This window comes from Selaginella moellendorffii, unplaced genomic scaffold (assembly GCF_000143415.4).
Source record: "Selaginella moellendorffii unplaced genomic scaffold, v1.0 SELMOscaffold_11, whole genome shotgun sequence".
Lineage (NCBI taxonomy): Eukaryota > Viridiplantae > Streptophyta > Lycopodiopsida > Selaginellales > Selaginellaceae > Selaginella > Selaginella moellendorffii.
Window position 1 is genome coordinate 2,537,668 of NW_003314272.1, and position 21,207 is coordinate 2,558,874.

Genomic DNA, 21,207 nt, shown 5'->3' on the forward strand with positions numbered 1-21,207 from the left:
TAATCTATAACACTCTTCTATGGGCAAGGTGCTCCATTATCACAAGTGATTGCTTTGTCACCATTTCTAAGCAATTTCAAAATAGAGATCACTGCTGAAATGGGAGGTATCTAATTTTTATTTTACTTTTTTTTTTTGTTCTCATTGATATTTGCGGGTGAGGTTGTGATGCAGGCTCAAGTAAGAGCTTTTGGATATTGAAGAACCAATTAGCCACTGGTCAGGATACATCATTTTCCTCATACATGAAATTTTTTTTTTTTTTCCGTTACTCAGGTGCTTGAATACTGTCATGCCTTTCAGATTGAATCACTTGAAGATCTCAGCTACCTTGAAAACACTTCCAATCCAGTTGTACATCTCAACGAGTGTTTCTCTGGAACGCAATGATCATGACATATGCCATGTATAGCAAGCAAGTGCTAACTCTTCCAGGGTAAGCAAAGTAAGTCTTGACTTGTGAGATTTCTAACAACTGCAACCTATAGTTTCTTGCGGCAGAGAATATGATAAGAGTGGTCTCACGCAAGACGTGTTGGGAAAACTTTTATAAAAAGCCCGGCAGTGTGGATGACTTACGAGCAGTGACAGGTCACAGGATGAAATGGTAACCTGGAACATGAAAATCACTGGCTTGTTTTTGTCTAGAGAAATGACAAAGATCAAAGCAGCATGCAAAAGGTATGGTCCTTTTCTCTTTCTTTTATAAAACAACACCACAGAGAGAAATAGAGAGAAATAAACACAACACTCACACAAGGCCTCCACAATGCAATATTTTCAGAGCAAAGGCCTCTGCCATATGCTGAGATAGCAAGAGGCAAAGTCTTTCTGAGCAAGGATGAGTGTCCTAGATGGCCAAGGTTTTCTCTCATCCGATTTTAGGTATGGAAGGAACTTCATTTTAGGGCATTGTAAACGACATATGCAATAGGTGGTAGAGATTGTGAAATCTTCAGATCTTAGCATGCCAGGTTAGAGGCTTTCACAACCCAAGGTAGAATTGCTTCTGCCAACTATATTGCTCTTTATCTTGTTTAATCTGCCCTCTATATTTACTCTTCTTTAAGCATCGTATCCACATTGCTCCAGCCAGACGAAGATGGGCAAGGGAATGCTGGTGGTGCTGTTGCAGTAGCTATTACTTGTGGTTGCCATGGGATAATGTGCAGAGCTTGGATAGCATTATTTTATTTTCAATTTTAGTATAATTTTTAGATATGTTAATATTAATCATAAAATGCCAATCGATTATTATTTGACTTTTAGAAACATTTTCCAATAGTTTTAAAACTTTTTTGAACTAATTAATTGACATAAGTATGATATAAATAGTTATTCTTTAGTTAAATTATGGCCACCAATATATGATTGCATATGGGAGCATTATATATTTACATATGTGTGGATTTAATTTTTTCTTTTGAGTTGTATGCAAAAATATTATGCACATAATCACTTTTAGATTGCTATATAAACAATTTAAACTTCATTGTGTGTGTAATATTTTTGTCATGGGGTATGCCATGTATGCATAGGTCATGACATTTTATATTGTCACATAAGACTGATGCTGCATCATCTTAAAGAAAATGGCATCATCACAAATTTAATGTTAATCATGTGCTATGAAATTTTTAATATTGTAATGGTTATTTGTGCAAAGTGATTTTCATTACCCTCACCAAGCAAACATCCCTGAGCACACAGTGATTGAATTTAACTTATAGTATTTAAAATATGCTTAAAATCTAATTTGTGTATTGGAAAATATTACATCCACAAGCTTGAAATCTAAACTTTACTAATGTGTCAAACTATATATATATATATCAAACTTCCATAATTTTTTTTATGTCAAATTGCTTACCTTAAGTATACCTCAGGTACAAGGGAGATATACCCCAAATTTTATAATAAAATAGGTAAAATTAACTTTATTATCAATAATAAAGTACAAGCAAAGGTTTGGATTTTAAATTTTTATAAAAAATTAATAAATAAATGAAGAAATAAATTATACACTGTCATGGTATACTAATCCTTGATTTAAATTAAATTTAAAATCTACAATCTACTAGATAAAATTATGTTAAATACAAATTTTTAATGCAGCCCTAAGAACTGGGGAAGATGATCCTGATGCAGCCTCAGGCGCGGGCAGTGCTCCAGATTCTTGTCAATCGATCCCGAGTGTAAGATGATATGAGTCTCCCTTTTCTGTCCTTATCTTTTCGACATTTCTTTCAGGATTTCTAGCAAGCAGGAGAAGCCTCTGGAGATTGATTTCCATCTGGTGGAGTTCAACGATGTCCGCTACCACATCCTGGTGAGAAAGAAGCTGTAGAAGGACTTCTCAGTCTAGTTTGGTTTCTTTCTTCTTAGTCCGTTGCCAAGGAGCCACATTACATGACGCTCTCGCTCGGACTTCCACTTCCAGCTCCCGAGACTGTTTTCTCTGGTGATCTTCCACTAGGTGCCGTGGAAGCTGTGCGGGGTGCTTATGGATCTCTCGCACAAGTCAAGGAACCACCGGAGATGGGCTACAACTTAACTCTCCGGATCGATCTTTCGCAACTTCCAGCAGACGAGGGTATTGCTTGTCTTTCTCCAGCTTTTTGAAGAAACTCACTGTGATCAAGTGCTAGAGGATTGCTTGCAGGTTTTGACGAAGTTTGCTTCGGTTCGCTCGGTCGTGCTTGGAGCTCCACTTCGAGAGATTTTGAAGCACCTAGCGATGAACACCGTGTCGCCTGACGCCGACCGCTTGACTGCTCTAATGCACCGTCCCAGAGAATCCTTCTTCCTCGTTCCACAGGTTTTGCACTTCCTTCTTCTTTTGCTTTTCGGAGAATTACAAGCCCGAACTCCAGGCTGACAAAGTGACCGTGATTTTTCCTATGCGTTTCAAGGATGCCAATGACGCTGTTCTCGCCACGTCTTTTCTCCAGGTTTCTCCATTCTGACAATACTGGGTTAAGTCTAGTCTCGGTGTGTTACAGGAGTTTATGGAAGCTAGACGAACCGGGGGTTTAAACACAGCTCCTCCATGCCTGTGGTCTTCAAATCCTCCAGCAGAACTTCAGGGAGTTTCCGGTCTCGCCCTCGATGCGAACTGCGGCTTTGTTTCATTTGGTATGTAACTCGAGCTTTCCTGGTGATTAAATTCCACCCCGTGTGTAACCAGTTATCTTTGCGAGGCATGTCGAGGGCGACAAATTAGAACGAACAGTGTGGAACCTGTCGACGTTCCATGCCTACGTGAGCTACCATGTCAAGGTCCGTGTTTTGTTTTCCATTTTTTCTCCATTTCTCTCTCTCTCTCTCTCTCTCTCTCTCTCTCTCTCTCTCTCTCTCTCTCTCTCTCTCTCTCTCTCTCTCTCTCTCTCTCTCTCTCTCTCTCTCTCTCAATCTTTTGCTGTATACTCCTTGCAGTGTGCCAAGGCTTTCATGCACACGCGGATGAGAAGACGAGTGGAGAGCCTTATTCGGTGAGCTCTCTTTTTTCCTTTTCACCATTGCTCCTAACTTTGTGGAGTTCTCTCTTACGTCCACGCCAGGTTCTCAACAGAGCCAAACCCGACTTAGAGAAGGATAAGAAGACCGCTCAAGGCCGATCTTTCAAGAGATCAGTGTAAAAGTAGCACAAAATCGGAGTGTACTAGATCCTTACGTGCCAAGGAAACACGTTCGTCCCATTGTAATCATAGCTCTAGATAGAGCCAAGATCTCTGATAGATAGATCGCGAAGAAGAAAGTCCTCGCGGAGCTCTCGCTCGAGCGCCTCACATTTCCAAGTCATCGTCACGTCCCTTCTGGAGCCCATTAATCTCGTGCACAAGCGCTAAAGGTAAGAACGGCCCGGACCATCCCGTACAAGTCTCGTGCGCGTCACCGTGTTACTTTGAGCCGAATGGAAGGTAGAGCAAGAGGCTCCTCGAGGCAGCAGCAAGATCGCACTCTCTTGGCTGTGGCGTGAATTCTAAATCCTGGCTGGTTGAATCGGCCGGCGGTCTATTGCAGTGTGACGCATTTGTGGAATTCCCGCTCCAGTGAAGATCATTATGGTGTTCTTCCTAGCGAGGAGCTTGTAGTGATCCATCTGGCTGTGGTAACAGTGAATTGTCCCGGCCTGGGCTGCGATCTAACGAGGATTATCTTCGAATTCTCGTATGTGGAGGTGGGGAAGAAGACCATCAACTCTATTTTGAGCTTTTTGCATTCAGCAGCATCCTTAGGAGATTATTTGAAGAACTGGAAGCCAAAAGTTTTACCATGAATGAGAAGCGTATCACCGCAGCTATCATCCAAGGTTTGAAGCCAGTTTTCCAGCGGAAGGTGGCAAAGTGGAAATATGTTATTTGCTAACCTCTTTTTGAGTAGGTTGAGCGGGACATGTTACCAGAGCTTGGCATGACTAGTCCAACCATCATTCTGGATTGCCTATGAATAGAGTGTAAGCGCCAAAGACAGAGGATAAGTTTGCCTTTGGTGCTAGACAATGACGGAGTTAGTGTAGTATTGAGAGCTTGTCCAGCCGCAGATGCACCTCAAGGAGCTAAAAGCCTTACACTCACAAGATGCTAAGCCATCCTGTCACCACATATTTTGCACTCAATCAGATGAGGTGCTGGATTCTCCACCCTGAGCAGCAGCCAGCGCACCCGCAACAGCAAGTGTTACAGGAGCAAGTCCTACAGCAGCCTCTAGCCAACAACTTTAGCCAACAATATTTCCAGAAAGTTGGCTGGTCCCTTACAAGAAAAAAGTGACTTAAAAAGTCAGTGTGCAATGATTTTTCTCATGCAACAATTTTCTCCTCTAGAGGAGTTACTTGATTTTGGTTAACATTTAAAACTTTTTTCCACGTCTCAAGATAAATCCTCTTCCACAGAGCCAATCCGACATCTAATCTTCTCTAGATCCCAGTGCATTTACAGCAAAGGTGTTTCCTGACAGCAAGCTTGAGAGGCTCTTTTGGACTCAGGTTCTGGGAGCATCCACATAGAAAATCATTGATCATTTGGAGCTTTCTAGCACGCCATGACATTTGCCTAGTAACTAGTCCGCTAGAAGATGTTGTGGCAAGCAATTCTGAGAATGAAGTCTGCAACAACTAACTCACACCGTCCACGCATGCAGGTTTTAGGGCCTCATTCTGCCATTCAAGATGACCATCGAGACGATCTATAACGTTTGGTTCAAGGAACTCCGCATAGTCGATTGACCTCACTGCCCGCGTCCTGGAGGTAAAATCCGATTTGCAAACACAGATGAGACTCAACAACGCGCAGTGGCAGGATGGGGCCGTCCCTTGGGAGAAATAAGGGAGGTTAATTTTTTATCTTCAACCTCCAGTACACAGTTCCGGAGCATTAGTTTGACGGCGGCGCTAAACAACTGAGAGACAATGAATCGGTGGAGGATGCAAAAAGCTTTCTCAAACTCGTCAAGCAACTTTTGTGCAATCTGTACGAGCTGGAGCATGCCGAGAGATGGCCGAACATTCCTAAGATTTTGCCAGAAATTATATGGTGTCAATGTCCCGCTGGGTCCCATGATCGTGTACATTCTTTGGTTTTCTTCGTTCTCATTTTTTTCCCCCTTTTGTCTTTTGTGTTGTTTTGCACAGCTGATATTTGAGGATCTCTTGGCTCTAGAAATTGATAGACGACTTGAATTATCTTTGCTTGGTGTTTCTGTAGGCAAGATGGCTCTAAATAGTCACCCAAATCTTGATACAAATTGGAACGGACTACAAAGGCCAAGGCGAATACGCGATGTTATGGCCTAGGCGATTGCAGCAGGTGGTACACATTATGATGTGGAACTCAAAAAAATTGGTAAACTATTCAAAATGGCATATGCAATTTTCAAAAAGAATAAGACTTTTGACGCATACTCTGTTATCCAGTGCTCTTAATAAATTTGTGGGTTTCTCTCTTAAGTCCATGCCAGGTTCTTACTAGAGCCAAATCAAAGCTGATTTCTTAAAAATACTAGCTCAAAAGTGTACTAGGAGATCCTCCAGAAGGAGCTATTCCGCCAAGGAAACGCAGCAAGTGTAAATCAAAGCTCTAGATATAGAACACTTTGCACCAAGGAAATGCAATCTCTAAGTTGATAGATAGATTGCGAAGAAAAAAGTCCTCGCGGAGATTTTAACGAGCTCGCGCGCGCTTGAGCGCCTCACATTTCTAAAGTCCCTTTTGGAGCCCATCAATATCGTGCACAAGTTAAAAGTACGGACGGTCTCGATCATTTCCGTACAAGTCTCGTGCGCGGCATCCGACGGCCATCCTCGTGCCACGGCTCCTCTTTTTCTTACGAGCGCGCTAGGGCTTTAGCGCCTTTGCTGGTAATGGAAGGTAGAGCAGCATGGGCAGGGGAGGAACCAGCGGCAGCGCTGGCCAAGGCGCTGGTTAGATCCTCGAGGCAGCAGCAAGATCGTGCGCTCTGGTGGCTGCTGTGGCGTGAATTCCACATCCTGGCTGGTTGAATCGGCGATTCCCGCGAGGTAGGCCGGCGGAGTAGCTTGTTCTATCGCAATGTGACTCATTTCTGTGGAATTTCCGCTCCAGTGAAGATCTAGAGCGATATTATGGGTGTTCTTCCGAGCGAGGAACTTGTAGTGATCCATCCTGCAGATCCGACTGTGATAACAGTGAATTGCCCCGACAAGAGAGGCCTCGGCTGCGATCTAACGAGGATTATCTTTGAATTTGGCCTGAGTCTCGTCCGTGGAGGTGGGGAAGAGCGTCCTTCTTCTTTCAGTGTTCTTACTTCTTTTGTTGACATTCTACCTTGCACAGATGTCCAAACCGATGGACGGTGGTGCTTGCTGGTGTTCTGGGCGGTGCCAAGAATCACCACCGCGAAGCCCATCCAATGGGGACTGCTAAGAAAACGAATGATAGCAGCGTGCCCGCCCGAGAACCAGGTTTTCGTGCCGGTTGATCCGGATTTCGTGACGAGTCCTCTCAAGCTATTTCTTCTCCAAGTTTACTCGGCAGATCGAGCGGGACTTCTTCATGGTACGATTCAGTCGTAAAGCTGCCAGGATTGTCAATTTATTCTTTTTTTTTTGCTCCTACCCGCAGACATGTCCAGGATCTTGTGGGAACTGGAGCTCACTGTTCACAAGGTCAAGGCTTCTACGTGTCCAGATGGAAAGGTCATCGACTTCTTTATAATCTCTGACAATAAGTGAGTGAGCAATTATTTGAAACATGGTGACCCTCTTTTTCTTATACCTTTTTTGTTTGCCCAGGTTGCTACTTCCATCGAGGGAACGGACACTAGAAGTTTGTGAACGCATAAAGAACTTGATGGGAGGCTTGCAGTCGAAATGTGAACTGAAGGAAGCGGGGCCGGAATATGGAGGTTTGATGTGCACTCCCGCATTAAATCTGCCGCCTTCGGTGTCGGAGCTACTGTCCTCCGGTGTGAATTCCCAGCAAAACGGTGACACTCCCAGAGTCACTATCGACGACCTTCTAAGTCCGGCGCACACACTCCTGCAGATATCTTGCAGAGACAGAAAGGGCTTGCTTTACGACTGCTTAAGAGTTCTTAAGGACTTCAACTATCAGGCAAGGCAAAAACTTCGTCGGTTCTAAACTAGCAACTCTCTGTTCCACAGGTTGCTTACGGTCGTTTGTCGATGTCTACTATCGACAAAGGGAGAGGCGAGATCGATCTTTTCATAACTCAAGCTGATGGAAGAAAGCTCGTGGATCCGGAGAAGCAAAAAGCTTTGTGTGAGCGGGTTGTAAGAGACGTGGCTAATCCTCTCTGGGTGACGGTATTGCCTCGAGGACCAGACTCGGAGCTCTTCGTAGCCACACCGATCGAGCTCAGCGGAAAAGGCCGTCCTCGGGTTCTATACGACGTAACTCTGGCATTGAAAATGCTCGACGTCTGTATTTTCCAGGTAAATCTTCCAAAAGTTTCATGGTGTAAACTTGTTTTAAGTTCTGCGATTGATTCAGGCTGACATTGGTCGCCACACCATCGGTGACATGCAATGGGAGATCTACCGTGTCTTGCTCATTGACTCGGGTGACCTCTCCCAGCGAATGCACGAACTCATTGGCGAGCGAGTGAGAAATGTTTTAATGGGATAGAGACAAAAAGAGGCTGGGGAGTGTGTGGCAACCATAACTTCACGATTTAAATCAATCTGTACAGAAAAACACATGGAAAAACCACAATTATATAAGAAACCACCATTATATAAGAAATGTTTTAAATACCATGGTAATTTTTCTAAACATTGGAGTTATAGTTGAGAGAAGAAAAGTTGAAAGAAATAAATTTCCATTATAAAGCACATAGAGTTGTTAAAAAATTTCGACCACCCTACACTCTCTTGAGATTAATCACTTAACCCTAGAGCAATCTTATAACTTTGACTTGTAATGTTTAATCGAAACCCTTTAGCATCTTGACAGTGGCATATCATATTTCTTGTTTTACTATTAAATATCCTAGAATATACTTAGATATTTCTAGATATTCAAGGTATATATTTTACACCTATAAACCAAATCAAATTTTTCTATAACATTTATAAACTTAAATAAACTACTTGATATTTATAAAAACTTTAATATAATATTTACCTTTTTTATTTTAAAATTTATAAGCTGAAATTTACTTTGCAATTCATACTTTAAAACTAAAACATAATGATAAAATTTTAAATAGCTAGTAAAATTTTCAAATCATAATTTTCTGTAATAAATTCTATTTTAAAAGAATAAAATCAGAATATACTTACTATAATTTATTAATGTAATATTCAAGTACCCTTGTTATCTATAAAATAAACCTTTGAATGGAAGGAAGTAGTTTGTCATGGATGCGGGATGGACTCAGGCAGAGGAAATGACTCCGCGTGGGTCTGATCGTGGCCGATTGGTTCCAAAGCAGCATAGGTACCAGATTGCTGGGAGTGGTGGCAGGGGCATTCCAGCGCTTTGGGCTGGAGCTGGATTATTCACCAGGGGCATCGTGGTTCTACGCTGTGGATGAGTCAAGTGTGTCGGAGCTCAAGTGGAAGATCTGGACTGTGGCAGTCGCCCACGTCCTCCGGGTTCCCGTCCCGGAGGTTTTCTTGCACCTCTTCATCGCGGCCGACTATTTCACGCGCCAGCGAGGTTGCTCCAACCAGCAACGTTACGGTGGCCCCGGGAACTACTGTCCTTCGTGCTCCCTTGCCACTACGCTGTACAGAAGCTTGAAGAGGTGAGTTCTCGAGATTTCTTGTGGCAAATCGGTAAAAGAGCTTGTTTTTTTTTGTCTTTTTGTCGCAGCTCAAGGCGAGAGACATTCAGACGCCAGCCACGGAAGCGATGTCTTCAGCGGAAGGAATTACATGTATGGCTTGTCTCTTTTCCTTTTCACTTCTAACCAGTCGTCTGTGCAGATCTTGTGTCGCTCATGTCCAGGAACTTTGCGTGCTCTTCTTCGCGTGGCTGCAGCTCCAGATCCAAGCAAACAAGCAGCCGTTCGAATGGCTCGACGCCTTCGAAGCTCAAGCCAAAGCCGGCGGCGGGGGGCACCTGGGCAACCTCTTGCTCTTCTTCCTAGAGACAGTGCACGCATACAGGTTTAAGGATTTCTATCTGCCACCCAGGGAGAACATCGACAGGGTCTATAACGTTTGCTTCAAGGAACTCCCGATGGTAGAGTGGCAGTCGATCGATCTCACCGCCGGCGTCCGTCATGTGTTGGAGGTAACATCCTTAGCTCGACTTGCAAAACACAGATGAGACTCAACAGGCTTCTTATTCTTTTCTTTTTTCTGTTTTTCTGGCAGGAGGTGGTGGCAGGAGTGACTCCCACATTCGAGTGGGACAAAAGCCTTCTTGTAACGGGTTCAAAGGAGGTCGCTCGTTTACCAGCACAGGCCTCGCGAGGTTCCATACGTTATGGACTTTACGGATGCAAGCTTGCAGATTGGCCGTCTGATCTACACTTGGACACTGACGAAGAAGGGGCAGCGCGACCATGCCGAGCTCCAGACGCTGTGCTCGACGGGCAACTCGATCGTGGAGCACGCACAGTCGGTGCCAGTGGGAAGCAGCGACGAGCGCCAGCTCTACCGTGCCGCCGCTGCCGTTTTCGGCAAGGATTTTAGCGGCCATTTCGTGCAGCTGTGCAGGAACGCGCAGTGGTCCCTTGCTCGCAATCCGAGCTGGGGGAAATAAGGGAGCTGGCATGGTCTTCAACTTCGAGTACAGAGTTCCGGAGCATTACTTTGACGGCGGCCCTAAGCAACTGAGAAACGAGGTGCCGTTCGGTGCCATGATAGTCTACATTGTTCACGTACGCACACTCTCTTTGGTTTTTTCGTTGGAATGTGTTTCTGATTTGTTTCCTTTTCTCTTGTGTGTTGTTTTGCGCAGCTGATATTTGAGGATCACTTGACTCTAGACATTGATCGCAAAACGTGGACAGAAGAGTGTGAGTGACATGAATTATATTTGCTTGCTGGAAGTGTTTACTAAAGCTGTTTTTGCAGGCACCTTAGCTCTAAATAGTCACGGAAATCGTGATACATATCGGAACAAGAGAGGCATTTTTATTGCATCAGATGGGACGAGGAAGAGATGTCTAGCTCTTGAGAAGCTGATAAACTCTCCCAACGTACAGAGGGCCTTGGGAGCCAGCGCTGATGAAATAGGCGATGCTGTGGTCAAGGCGATTGCAGCAGGTGGTATATATTATGATCAGGAACACAGAGATTTATGGTTTAAAATGGGCAAAATATTCAGAGGGGATTATGAGAGACTCTCAGCATATAGTATAGCATATGCAATTTTCAAAGGATTAATTTAAACAAATATAGATATCTCATCTCAAATGTGAGGGAGCGTTCAAGAGTTGAGCTCAATGGAAGTCACACCAGTTTTTGTTTGAGCTTTGTTGACTTTGGATTGGTTACGTTGACTTTTCATTGACTTTCTTTGACTTTTGAGCTACGAGCATTACATGGATATTTCCAGTGATCAAACACTGGTTTTCATGGTTCTTCTGGCTTACAGCTTTGCATATTCCAGGTGTTGCTTCCCGTTGAGCGCATTGCCCATATACGCGGTGATAAACTCCCGGAAAGTAAGCTCCCTGAAGAGAGGCTTTTCGTCCGGCACCAAGGGCTTGAGAACCGCTTCAAAGCCGGGTGAAAAGAAGAAAGCCGCCGACATTCGTGCATTTCCGGAGCTTACAGTGGCTCGGTGTTCCACACTCTTATATATTCCATTGCTCATCACCTGCGACACCACGGCAACTTCAAAGATGGAAAGGCAAGGTACTCTCTAAGTTACCTCTAATATATCTCCAATGTTGACGACGAATGCATCCGGCATGGATTTCACAGGCTTCCACTCGCCATTCTTTCTTATCTGGAGGCCCTCTACCTCGTCCTGGAGCAGTATGGTGATTCCCACGCCATCGGAGTGAGGACTTAATCCCAGCACAAGATCCGGCTCCGGACAAGGTGGATAGTAATTCATCCTCAGCGATGAATGAGCGTCTGGCCCGAAGGCGTCACCGAAAAGCTCCGGGGGCTGGCCGAGGGCTCTCGACAGTGCAGCGAGGAGCTTCAATGCGAGAGAGCGGACTTGAGCTCCATAAGCTTGGATGGTTTCTCTGGAAACGAATTTTGAAGAACACACAGGTGATTTTTTTTTTCTAGAGAGAGTTTGTTTATCTTACTTGTACTCTGCTGGATGAACAGGCCATGGGAGTGCTACAGGCGGGAGAGCGTGGAAGAAAACATCGCCCCAGTCGAGCACGGTGTCTTTGGAAGGTAAGAAATACCGTCCATATCCTTCCCTCCGCAGCTTTGTGGATGAAGCCGTGTACGACTCCTTCTCCTCTTGTGGCAGCCTGAAAAACTCGCGAATTACGCCCCTGGCGCTTTGCATCAGCGCCGGTGGAATTCCATGGTCAGTGAGCTACAAGGGCGCGGCATCTCAGACTTTTAGTCTCAACTCTCAAGAGAAAAAGAGAGAGAGATCGATCCAAGAACGAAAGATTCGAGAAAAAAGCGGGAGGAATGCTTATCAAAGCTTACCTGGAAGAACCCCCATTCTCGGCAAGCTTTATCCAGCTTCTGGAGCTCGATCTTGTCACTCAGCTGCGAGGCGTTGATCACTGGGATGTCATCGAGATCTGGCGAGGAAAACTTGGATGGGCGATCGTGAATCGGCCGCACGAAACGCTGTGGCACATGAGCGGTGCCATTTTCGACGAGGGATTGGACTGCAGGAACTCCGGAATCCATACCTTTGAATTGGCTGGTTGTTGAGGTAATAACAAGAGAATCGTTCCAAGCGTTAAGAGGCCTTTAAACTATAGCGAAGGGTTAGGGTTTTGGCAGGGACTCTGTTTTGTCCTCTCCATGGCGGACGAGCGCGCGGCCATCGCCGCGGCGCTCAATCGATTGCTGGAGATATGCCGCGGCTCGCAAGAGGTACTTCGTCTATGAATGTTTTCCTTTGCTTATGCTGGATCATGGATCGTGGATCAGGGCGTGGGAGCGAATGTGATTGAGAGTAAAATGAGCGATGTATCGGTGGACATTCGCGTCAAAGCAATCAACATTCTTCTCCAAAAAGTGAGGATTCTTTTCTTGAAGCGATGATTTTTCTCGGATTTATTCGCCTTTCATCCGCAGGGCCAGTGGCAATTGTTGAATAAGGATGGGCAGCTTTTCTACAGGGAACAATCTCGCGAAGAGGCCACCAAGTATGATCTCTGTTCCTTTGAGGCGTCTAAACTTTTGAGTGTGATACAGGCTGAAAGGCTTACAAACGGAAGATTTGCTGGTGTATCAGGCGATCCAAGCTGCGAAGAACGACGGTATCGATGGAAAAATTGTGGATTCCTAAAGCTTGGTTGCTCTTGTGATGGCCAGGAATATGGACGAAAGAGATAAAGCTCTCGACGAACTTACAGCAGCCTCAAGTGACAAAAGCCATAAAAAATCTGGAAGTTCGAAAGCTCATCAAACCTGTGCCTACTACGCAAGTAAGTCGCGGGAGCTTCGTTTTCAAGAAATCTTGCTAGCTGAATTGAAGTTCTCCCTTGAGTAGAAAGGCAAGAAGGTTTACATTCTCGCCGAATTGGAGCCCTCGGCAAAGCTGACTGGTGGAAGCTTTTACAAAAACCAAGAGTTTGATGCGGAGTTCGTCAATCTTCTCAAGCAGCAGTGCCACCAGTTCATCGCCAAGCAAGTAAGCTATGAATTTCTTTCGATTTCTTTCTTCTTACACGAATGTTCTTTCAAGGCTGGCGGTGCCAATGTAGATCAAGTAGCAAACTTCACAAGGAAGTCGGGGCTTTCGAACGATCTGAGCCTTAAAGATATCAAACAGGTGAAACAAATTCCAAGCTTTCGTCGCTGTCGCTCATTGTGACTGGTAGATTTTGGATATGTTGGTGCTCGATGGAGAAGTCGATGAAGTTGGAGCTGGAGTAAGTCTTACAAAACGTAGTAAGATCTGGATTCATTTCTTGCTACTTTTTCTTTTCACGCAGGCCTACCGTGCCTCACAATCTAGAATTTCCGACTCGTCTGCGATGACAAATGTGCCTTGCGGTGTTTGTCCCGTAAGTTCTTGCGGAAACTCTTGTTTTTTTCTCTCTCTTTGTTTCCATTGTTTTCATTCTCTCAATGCTCGTGATTTTGTCACAGGTGATCCACGAGTGCTCGCCCAATGGAATCATTTCTCCAAAGACGTGCGCGTACTACCAAGAATGGCTCAAGTTCTAGTAACGAAGAAGAGTAAGTTCGTGTAAGACAATGCGAGGGTTTAGGGTTCTTATGATAGGTCTTGGCAGGGCGCCGCGAGGAGGAGCGAATGCTGCGACGCCGCCGGGCGCTGGAGCTCCTGCTGCTCCATCCGCGCGGCACGGTATCATGCTGGCAGCTCGCCCACAACAAGATGCCGCCGTGGGCGGCATTGGTCCCGCCGGGCGCCAAGATGTCGCGGCACCAGGGCCGCGTCGTCAATCAGCTCTTCCCGGTCGTCAATCTCCGCCTCGCGGTGAAGCGCTGCCCCGATGGAGCCCTGCCGGTGGAGGAAGGGTTCGTGGTCCAGCAGGGCACCAGGGCGGAGTCCTACTACATTACTCGTTCCAGGAATCAGGCCAAGGGCGTGGTGAGGAGGCTGCTCGAGGCGACGGAGGCGGCGTCGCCGGTGCTCACAGTCGCCGGGAAGAAGGTGAGCATCGTCAATCGCCAGGTTGATCCGGCGGCCGTGGTGAGGGAGCTGGATCGAGCCTGGAAGCCGCTGGAGCGGCCGCTCAAGCAGAAGATCGTGCTCGGGGTGTTGGGGGCTGTCCGGAACTGCTCGGCCGGGCTGCATTTCTTCCACTGGGCTCTCCAGCAGCCGGGGCTGGAGGTGGACACCGTGCTCTACAATGGTCTCGTGGAAATGCTTGTCAAGAGGGGCTACTTGGATCAAGCTCTGCGGCTCTACGAGAAGATGAAGAGGCCCGAGTTTGCGAGAGGGGGGTGTGCACCGGATGGAGAGACGCTGGCGCTGCTCGTCCGGCCCCTTTGCCGGTCGAACTTCGAGACGGCTCTCTCGCTCGTGAACGAGGCTCTGGACGGGAGGATGGAAGTTGGCGATGATCTCCTCCACGCGGTGATAGTTTGCCTTTGCAAGATGCAAGGAAGGCTGCCACTGTCGCTCAGGTACTTTCACAGAATGAAGAGCCCCGGTGATGAGACTTACCAGCTCTTGGTGAGGACCATGTCCAAGGAGCAATATGTCTACGAGGCCTACGATCTCATTGTCTCGATGGAGGTTGGCAAGGGGTTTCCCACGGACGACGTGACTTACCACTTGCTCATCGCCGAGTTTTGCCGGAGGAAGGAACTGAGCCACGCTCATGTCCTGCTGCACGACTTCATGGACCGGGGAAGGATCCCGTCGGTGCTGAGCTTCAACGCGGTGCTGGAGCTGCTGTGCAACAAAGGCGACCGGGACGCGGCCGAGAAATCGTGGAACCTGTTCCAGTCCATGAAGAGAATGAGCGTGGCTCCCAACACGGTGACGTACTCCATCCTCTTGCAGGCGCTCTCGAATGGCAACCGTGTGGACCAGGCCATGATCCTCCTCGACGAGATGCTGCGGAGCGGCTGTATGCCGGGCTCCATCACTGGCAGCGCGCTCGTCTCGGCTCTGGCCAGGGCCGACCGGGTGACCGACGCTCTCGACTTGGTACTGAGGATGCACAGGGAGTTTCACACTCGGGTGGAGTTCCAGGCCACCTCCAACACAGTCTACGGCTTCCTCCGGCTCAAGCCGATGAAGACGTGCGTCAGCGCCCTCAAGAAGCTCCAGGAAGTGAACTTCACCCCGGACTTGGCCATGTACGACGTGGTGATCGAGATGCTGTGCGAGCGAGACATGATCAAGGCGGCCATGCTCTACTTCAGCGACCTCAACCGGAGGAGCGTCCCGGACGTGAAGTCGTACGAGCCCCTGGTCCTGGCGTTTTGTCGAAACGGGAAGCTACCGGTGGCATACAAGCTCTTTCGGCACATGATCGTGAGGGGGTGCGATCCGAGCCTGACGATCTACAAGGCGCTCATCACGTCCTTCTGCCGCGGGGACAAGCTGGACGACGCGTGCAAGCTGCTCGAGTTTATGTTCAACAAGGACGTGTACCCGGACGAGGAGCTGTACAGGACGGTGCTGGAGGGGCTGGAGAGGACGGGCAATGGACAGGCTTTCGACGTGCTGAAGAACGCGCTCAAGGAGTCGGCGGATGGGAGCCCGGGCGAGGTGATGTTTAAGGCCGTGTTCAAGCTTCGAGGATGCGTGAGGCCGGCCAAGGACTCCAAGGTGAAGAAGGCTCGCTCGCCCGGCAAGAAGCAGCCAGTGGCGCCAGCGGGAGGAGGAGCAAGGATGGAGAACGAGACCGAGGCTGCCGAAGTGGTGGACGTGGTGTCCGGGCCTCCTCCGGACGATACACCGGTGAAGGTGGTGCGCTTCCCAATGAGGTTTAGCGACTCGGACCCGGAGAGCACGTCCGGGGACGAGAGCGACTGAGTTTTTTGCTCGTCTCGCCCGGCTGGAGCCCCATATGTTTTTCGGGTATCTGGATCACAGGGAGCAAGGACCGACTTATACTCCCTACACTCTTGGACTTGGGAGTTGGAAGTCGAGAGTGTTCATGGAGTTTAGAAATGAATCTTGGAAGCTCAGCAGTTGCGTTAAACCATCACAAACTCCGAAGACAAGAAAGATTTGTTTGACCGAGATATTAGCCGCCAACGACAAAGACGACACCTTGTACAAAGCAACAAACGTACTGAGAGATGCCCAACTTGGGCATATGCTCTAATGCAGTGGGTGAGGAGATTCCATCCTATCTCAAACCATTTGCTTTCATGGAATTGAATTTAGAAATGAAAGAAAAAGTCTGTGAGCTCAAGCCAGTAATGAGTTGGGATCTGTGTGGGGTAGAACCATTTTCAAATATTTATTTGCCCAGAAAGCATCCTCACTTGCATATTCATCTCCCAGGTCTTTGCTTGGAGAAAAAGTAAAAAATTTATTGCATAAAGTTCCATTTGTTTTCATGGAATTGAGCTTAGAAATGAATGAAGTAAAACTCTGTGAGCTTAAGCTAGTAATGAGTTGGCGTTAAACCATCATGGGAAGGCAAAGATTGAATTGCCCGAGACATGGCCAAAGACAAGGATGACACACAGAAAACAACAAACATCCAAGCAAAGGCCTGGGAGATGCCGATTTTGGGCAGGCGGTGAGGATATTCGCTGGATAAGTCCATCGCATCTCAAACAAATGTATATGAAAGTGGTTATTAAGCACCATGACACAATCCCATCGTTTTATGATGCTTCTTAGCTCCTTCTCAGTGCTCGTCTTTGCTAATATAATATTCTAGATCCAAATCTTGGCAAGGCTGATCTTATCATCTTTGTAGCGTCACTCTCTCTTTTGTTTTTCTTATGATAAAACAAAAACAAACTCTACGATTTCCACACCGAGCAGAAGGTAACCGGCCGGTGCTTCCACAGCAAAACCAAGCAATTATCCTCGTTCCGAAGCTCCCAGTTCACGTCGTTCTTCTTCACCAGCATCCGGGCGGTCTCGACGATCTCGTCGTGCGGAGCCTCGGCCTCGAATCCGGCACTCCTCATCCTCGCGTTCCAGCTCTCGCGGCTCTCGCTCAGCTCCATGCCGCTGGCCAGCCTCGCCACCACGGACGTGGAGAACAAGTGCTCCATGATCTGCCGCTCCTCGCACTCGTGTCCTTTGAAAGCCCCGCTCATCGAGTCGAGGAAGCTCCAAAAGTGGCCAATCACCTCGCCAGCAACAGTGGAGAAGTCGGCGGACGTGTTGTCCGAGTCGTTCTCGCCAACGATCACCAGGTCGGGCTCCAGCTCCACGCGGACAAAGTTTAGAAACTCTTGTCTCTGGCTGCTGTCGATGTGGTTGAGCCGGAAGTGAGCACAAACCGCCAGGGCGTCGGGCTTGGCGATCGCGAACGCGTCCCGAGTGAGAGAATGCAGCGGTGTAGCGAGCATCCGCAGCTCCATGTTGAGTCCCATCACCTTCGCGAACCTTTCCAGCCTGCTTTTCACCTCGGAGCCAGAGCCGAGCCCCGAGCAAGGATCTTCGACGACGGTGAGCTTGAAAACGCTCGGAGGCCCCGACGGTCTCGTCGCAAGACCTTCGATCAATGTAGGCCACTGAGTCCCCTGAGAGTGTCCGATGTCGATGACATGTATCGCGTCCTTCCCTTCGAATGCATCCAGTAGCACTCCACTTGTCGCCGTGTAGACCACCTGGTACCACGGACTTAGATCGTGGAACTTGAGCAGAGCGTTGTGGAAGTTCTTGGCAGTGGCACTTGCGTCCAAGTTGTGATGATATGCTTGAGCGGCGGTTGGAGTCCCTGCGATTTTCCCGAACAGAGCCTTGAGACCGTAAGCTGCCAGCCTCTGGTTCGCGTCACCAGTGAGACATCCCAGATCGTTGAGCACCCACATCAAATGCTGTGTCCGTTGTACGTTGTTGGTTGCAATTGCCTGAACACAATTGTTGAGCAGCTGCAAAGCCCATTTGGACTCTTTCGCGGGCGCTTTGTCCTTAGATGACAGCTTCCCTGGAACTTTGAGTTCTTGACTGCGGTCTCGCTTGCCCAACGAGCTCCAATTCGGAGAGCATACTGGAGTAAGATGTCTGCGTTCGTCCTTGATATTTGAGGTCTGTAAAAGAAAGAACTATTAGATCGATCAATGGAAAAGCCGAACAGCTTACATCGATGGTTTTAAGAGTGTTGTCCACTTGGGTACCAGACCAAAGTTTGCTGTCGGCGAATTCAGTGCTGCTGGATGAAGCTTCTTCCGAGAAATCTAGAAGACCATCATCATTAATGTCGGAGTCTTCCATTTCCTCCAACCGAAACTGAGGTCCCATATCACTTTCCTGCATCAGCGACCATAGCTCGTCCTGGAACAACTTTGGACTATCCATTGTACTTGCGCTCTGTATGCATCTACAATATATGTCGAGGTCGGCTCTACATATGCCACTGTCCCGGCTGCAAAAGTTGACTTCACACTGCTGTCACTTGATACATCCCCGGAATTTATAAAACTCGAGAATATCCTGTTGACAGCCTGCTAATGTCAAAATAATTCGGTACTTAACGTGGCTGAGAGGGAGTTGGCCCCGGCAGATTCTCCAGAAAACCAATAACAATCCCCGAGGCGCACGGGCAACAGTATCCTGATGGAGCCAGCAGCTGAAAAATACTCGCATTCTCTCCGCCGGGCATCTCGGGAGTTGTCCGTCCGTCCTCGGACACTGCCAGGGGAGATGCATCACGAGAGAATACCAAGCAGTCTCCCCTCAAAGGAGCGAGTCAATTGCTCAGTTCCAACGCGCAGACACACTCGACGTGTGGCGTATGGGGAAACATATCTATAGGCTGGACGCTTAGAAGCCGGTAGCCACCAGCTAAATCGGAGCCATCCTGCAGAAGCGGAACAATAAGCGGAGATAGTTCTCACGGCATCTTGTACCTTGGAGTGACATAGCACGTCAAGGTCCCGAGCACATGTTGCCGGATTGCAGGAAACATACACTACTCTTGCAGCGCCGGACTTCAGGATGAATTGTAGTAACTTCGGATGCATGCCAGGTCGATTCGGATCTGCGGAGAAATGTATCTCTTTTCATCAGGAACATTCCAAACAGCACTACAATGAGAAAAAACCCAACCAGCAATAATGATATCGGGCCGAGGAAAATTTGCTCCGAATCCGGAAGTAAGTTTGTTCAGGTCTCCCTGAATAAATGTCGCGTTTAAAATGTTGTTTCTGTTCGCATTGCGCCGGGCGTTCGCAACAGCCTCCTGCACAAGTTCGTAGCCATAAACATGGTTGACCCTACACATGGAGGTTGATTCAACAAAAAACAGCCACAGTTTATATCTTACTTATTTGCCATTGAGAGGCCAATAGTGCCCGTGCCGCAAAACAAGTCCAGCATATTCATTTCGCTAGAGGCCTCCGTCAAGTTGCATGCTTTTTCCACAACTTCATATAGAACTTCTGCCTACAGAAGAATATTGAGTTAGATTGCGCAACAAAATCTAAGACTAGATTTTACCTGTGATGTGTTCGTCTGAAAAAAAGAGTTGGCAGAAATCTCAAAAACGAGGCCACGCAAACGTTCCGTAATGGCTGGAGCTCCATACAGAAGATACTGTTTTTCACCAACCCCTGTGTTGGCCATTGAGGATGTCACATTATTAACAATGCTAGTCTGCAAGTTGGACATCAGGAACAAAATATAAAAGCATGTAAAAGAAATGTACCCACCACTTCAGAGTAAGTTACAAGCTTCTCTATCAATGGTTTTATCACACGGGGATGGTGCACCGAAGTTACGATATTAACCATCACTTGCAGCTTCCCTGTGTGTTCGTCACTAGGTGAAAACGTATTAGGCAAGACCGAGAGGTATCACTCACAGACTTACTGGCCGGATCTCAGTGTGAGATGACGAAGAAACCCGCTATGCGTCTTTGTATCATATGCTGAAAGATCATTCCGATGAGTTTCGCAAAACGTATGCACGTCTAAGAGTATCTTGAGAAGAAAAAAAAGGAAAAAGCGATAAGAAAGTAGAACAGCATCTTGGCAGTCCCGCTCACCTGGTTCGCAACGTCATGTTGCAGAAGGCATTCTCTAATGTCCAGGATTTTGTCGTAGCTCCCAGGTACGTGGAGCCCAAGCGCAAAGTCCTCCTTAATATCTGGTGACTGGTTCTTCACAAACTCGTTGGGTGGCAGCCATCGAGTTCCAAATGAGAACTCCATCTAAGGGAAGTGCACGTCAGAACTCTTGAATGGAAACAACCGGGACTGCGTACCTGTGTCAGGAAAACGTTCAGCGTTTTAAGCCTCTATGCTAGAGGAGAATTTCACCTTGTTCCTGTAGTGGTACTGATTTGCACAAGGCAAAATCGGTTTCAAGTAGCTGCCACTGCCCGACTCCTCACTCCTCCCAAACCTCCCGACTCGTGAAATGAGCTGATGGACTTGGTCTTCCTTTGCAGCAAGCTGGGCCTCATAAGATAAGTTTTGTGTTCTACAGCCACCGCAGCTTTCAGCGTACTTGCACGGTGGAGTTACTGCATTGTCGTGTGTGACGATCGTCCGCAATTTTAGAGCCTAGAAAACAAAACCATCCAGCGTAAGACGATCCCACATTGCCAGAGAATTTTTCTTCTTTCTCTTATACCTCTGCATAGCTTCCCTTTCGCTTGGTGATGCGCGCTATCAAGCGTTCTCCCGGCAATGCCCTATCACACATGACCACATACCCGGTTTCCAAAACTTTGCACACGCCCTGTCCCTTGAATGCCAGGCTCTCGCAGACGAGCTCCAGCTCCTGGCCTCGCTTGGGGAAGAACGGTACCTTCTTAGCCGGCTGTTCCTCAGATTCCGCTGCTACTGCTGCCCGATTTGCCTCGGATGAATCCTCTATCTGGAGCAGCGTCGCCGACGAGAAAGCACAAGAATGCGAGATTTCGCGCATTCGAGGGCGTGGCCAAGAGAATGGGAATGCGCGCCATGGCGCCGCGACGACCATCTCTCCCAAAACCCTTGGAAAATATTTCGAGCTTTGAATCTCAACGGTTG

The 21,207-nt window shown here is 47.5% G+C and overlaps 7 protein-coding genes across 8 annotated transcripts; 4 read left to right on the top strand and 3 right to left on the bottom strand.

The window, feature by feature from the left end:
* The first annotated feature begins 2,118 nt into the window (after positions 1 to 2,118).
* LOC9651437 (actin-related protein 2/3 complex subunit 2A) lies at positions 2,119 to 3,707 on the top strand. Its single transcript, XM_024673819.1, has 9 exons — positions 2,119 to 2,195; positions 2,251 to 2,329; positions 2,386 to 2,593; positions 2,649 to 2,818; positions 2,874 to 2,951; positions 3,003 to 3,135; positions 3,188 to 3,279; positions 3,436 to 3,491; positions 3,539 to 3,707. Exons 1-9 carry the CDS (start codon positions 2,134 to 2,136, stop codon positions 3,636 to 3,638), a joined length of 978 nt encoding a protein of 325 aa, XP_024529587.1. The 5' UTR covers positions 2,119 to 2,133; the 3' UTR covers positions 3,639 to 3,707.
* A 2,628-nt stretch (positions 3,708 to 6,335) lies between these two features.
* Positions 6,336 to 8,273, top strand: LOC9651438 (ACT domain-containing protein ACR9). Of its 2 annotated transcripts, none has more exons than XM_024674004.1 (7): positions 6,336 to 6,517; positions 6,587 to 6,746; positions 6,813 to 7,034; positions 7,101 to 7,206; positions 7,271 to 7,592; positions 7,643 to 7,933; positions 7,992 to 8,273. In XM_024674004.1, the coding sequence occupies exons 2-7, from the start codon at positions 6,602 to 6,604 to the stop codon at positions 8,124 to 8,126; spliced, it is 1,221 nt and encodes a 406-aa protein (XP_024529772.1). In that variant the 5' UTR covers positions 6,336 to 6,517; positions 6,587 to 6,601; the 3' UTR covers positions 8,127 to 8,273. The 2 variants fall into 2 exon arrangements, with proteins under 2 accessions (XP_024529772.1, XP_024529771.1); XM_024674003.1 differs by having other exon boundaries at positions 6,337 to 6,517; positions 6,582 to 6,746.
* Positions 8,274 to 10,277: 2,004 nt separating this feature from the next.
* Positions 10,278 to 10,865, top strand: LOC112346053. The gene is made up of 3 exons (XM_024674075.1): positions 10,278 to 10,332; positions 10,413 to 10,470; positions 10,529 to 10,865. The coding sequence occupies exons 1-3, from the start codon at positions 10,312 to 10,314 to the stop codon at positions 10,843 to 10,845; spliced, it is 396 nt and encodes a 131-aa protein (XP_024529843.1). The 5' UTR covers positions 10,278 to 10,311; the 3' UTR covers positions 10,846 to 10,865.
* A 78-nt stretch (positions 10,866 to 10,943) lies between these two features.
* On the bottom strand, positions 10,944 to 12,338 carry LOC9651439 (protein SRG1). The gene is made up of 4 exons (XM_002969112.2): positions 12,083 to 12,338; positions 11,722 to 11,963; positions 11,331 to 11,655; positions 10,944 to 11,276 (listed from the first exon to the last, which is right to left on the bottom strand). The coding sequence occupies exons 1-4, from the start codon at positions 12,290 to 12,292 to the stop codon at positions 11,046 to 11,048; spliced, it is 1,008 nt and encodes a 335-aa protein (XP_002969158.1). The 5' UTR covers positions 12,293 to 12,338; the 3' UTR covers positions 10,944 to 11,045.
* A 1,210-nt stretch (positions 12,339 to 13,548) lies between these two features.
* On the top strand, positions 13,549 to 16,458 carry LOC9658924 (pentatricopeptide repeat-containing protein At1g62680, mitochondrial). Its single transcript, XM_024673940.1, has 3 exons — positions 13,549 to 13,620; positions 13,706 to 13,795; positions 13,852 to 16,458. Exons 2-3 carry the CDS (start codon positions 13,768 to 13,770, stop codon positions 16,071 to 16,073), a joined length of 2,250 nt encoding a protein of 749 aa, XP_024529708.1. The 5' UTR covers positions 13,549 to 13,620; positions 13,706 to 13,767; the 3' UTR covers positions 16,074 to 16,458.
* Positions 16,459 to 16,748: 290 nt separating this feature from the next.
* LOC9651440 (nodulation-signaling pathway 1 protein) lies at positions 16,749 to 18,541 on the bottom strand. The gene is made up of 2 exons (XM_002969113.2): positions 18,315 to 18,541; positions 16,749 to 18,262 (listed from the first exon to the last, which is right to left on the bottom strand). Exons 1-2 carry the CDS (start codon positions 18,528 to 18,530, stop codon positions 17,021 to 17,023), a joined length of 1,458 nt encoding a protein of 485 aa, XP_002969159.2. The 5' UTR covers positions 18,531 to 18,541; the 3' UTR covers positions 16,749 to 17,020.
* Positions 18,542 to 18,623: 82 nt separating this feature from the next.
* LOC9658925 (uncharacterized RNA methyltransferase CT0009) lies at positions 18,624 to 21,158 on the bottom strand. The gene is made up of 10 exons (XM_002969114.2): positions 20,807 to 21,158; positions 20,491 to 20,736; positions 20,218 to 20,382; positions 20,043 to 20,152; positions 19,883 to 19,991; positions 19,671 to 19,826; positions 19,498 to 19,616; positions 19,281 to 19,447; positions 19,082 to 19,212; positions 18,624 to 19,032 (listed from the first exon to the last, which is right to left on the bottom strand). Exons 1-10 carry the CDS (start codon positions 21,155 to 21,157, stop codon positions 18,922 to 18,924), a joined length of 1,665 nt encoding a protein of 554 aa, XP_002969160.2. The 5' UTR covers position 21,158; the 3' UTR covers positions 18,624 to 18,921.
* Positions 21,159 to 21,207: the final 49 nt, after the last annotated feature.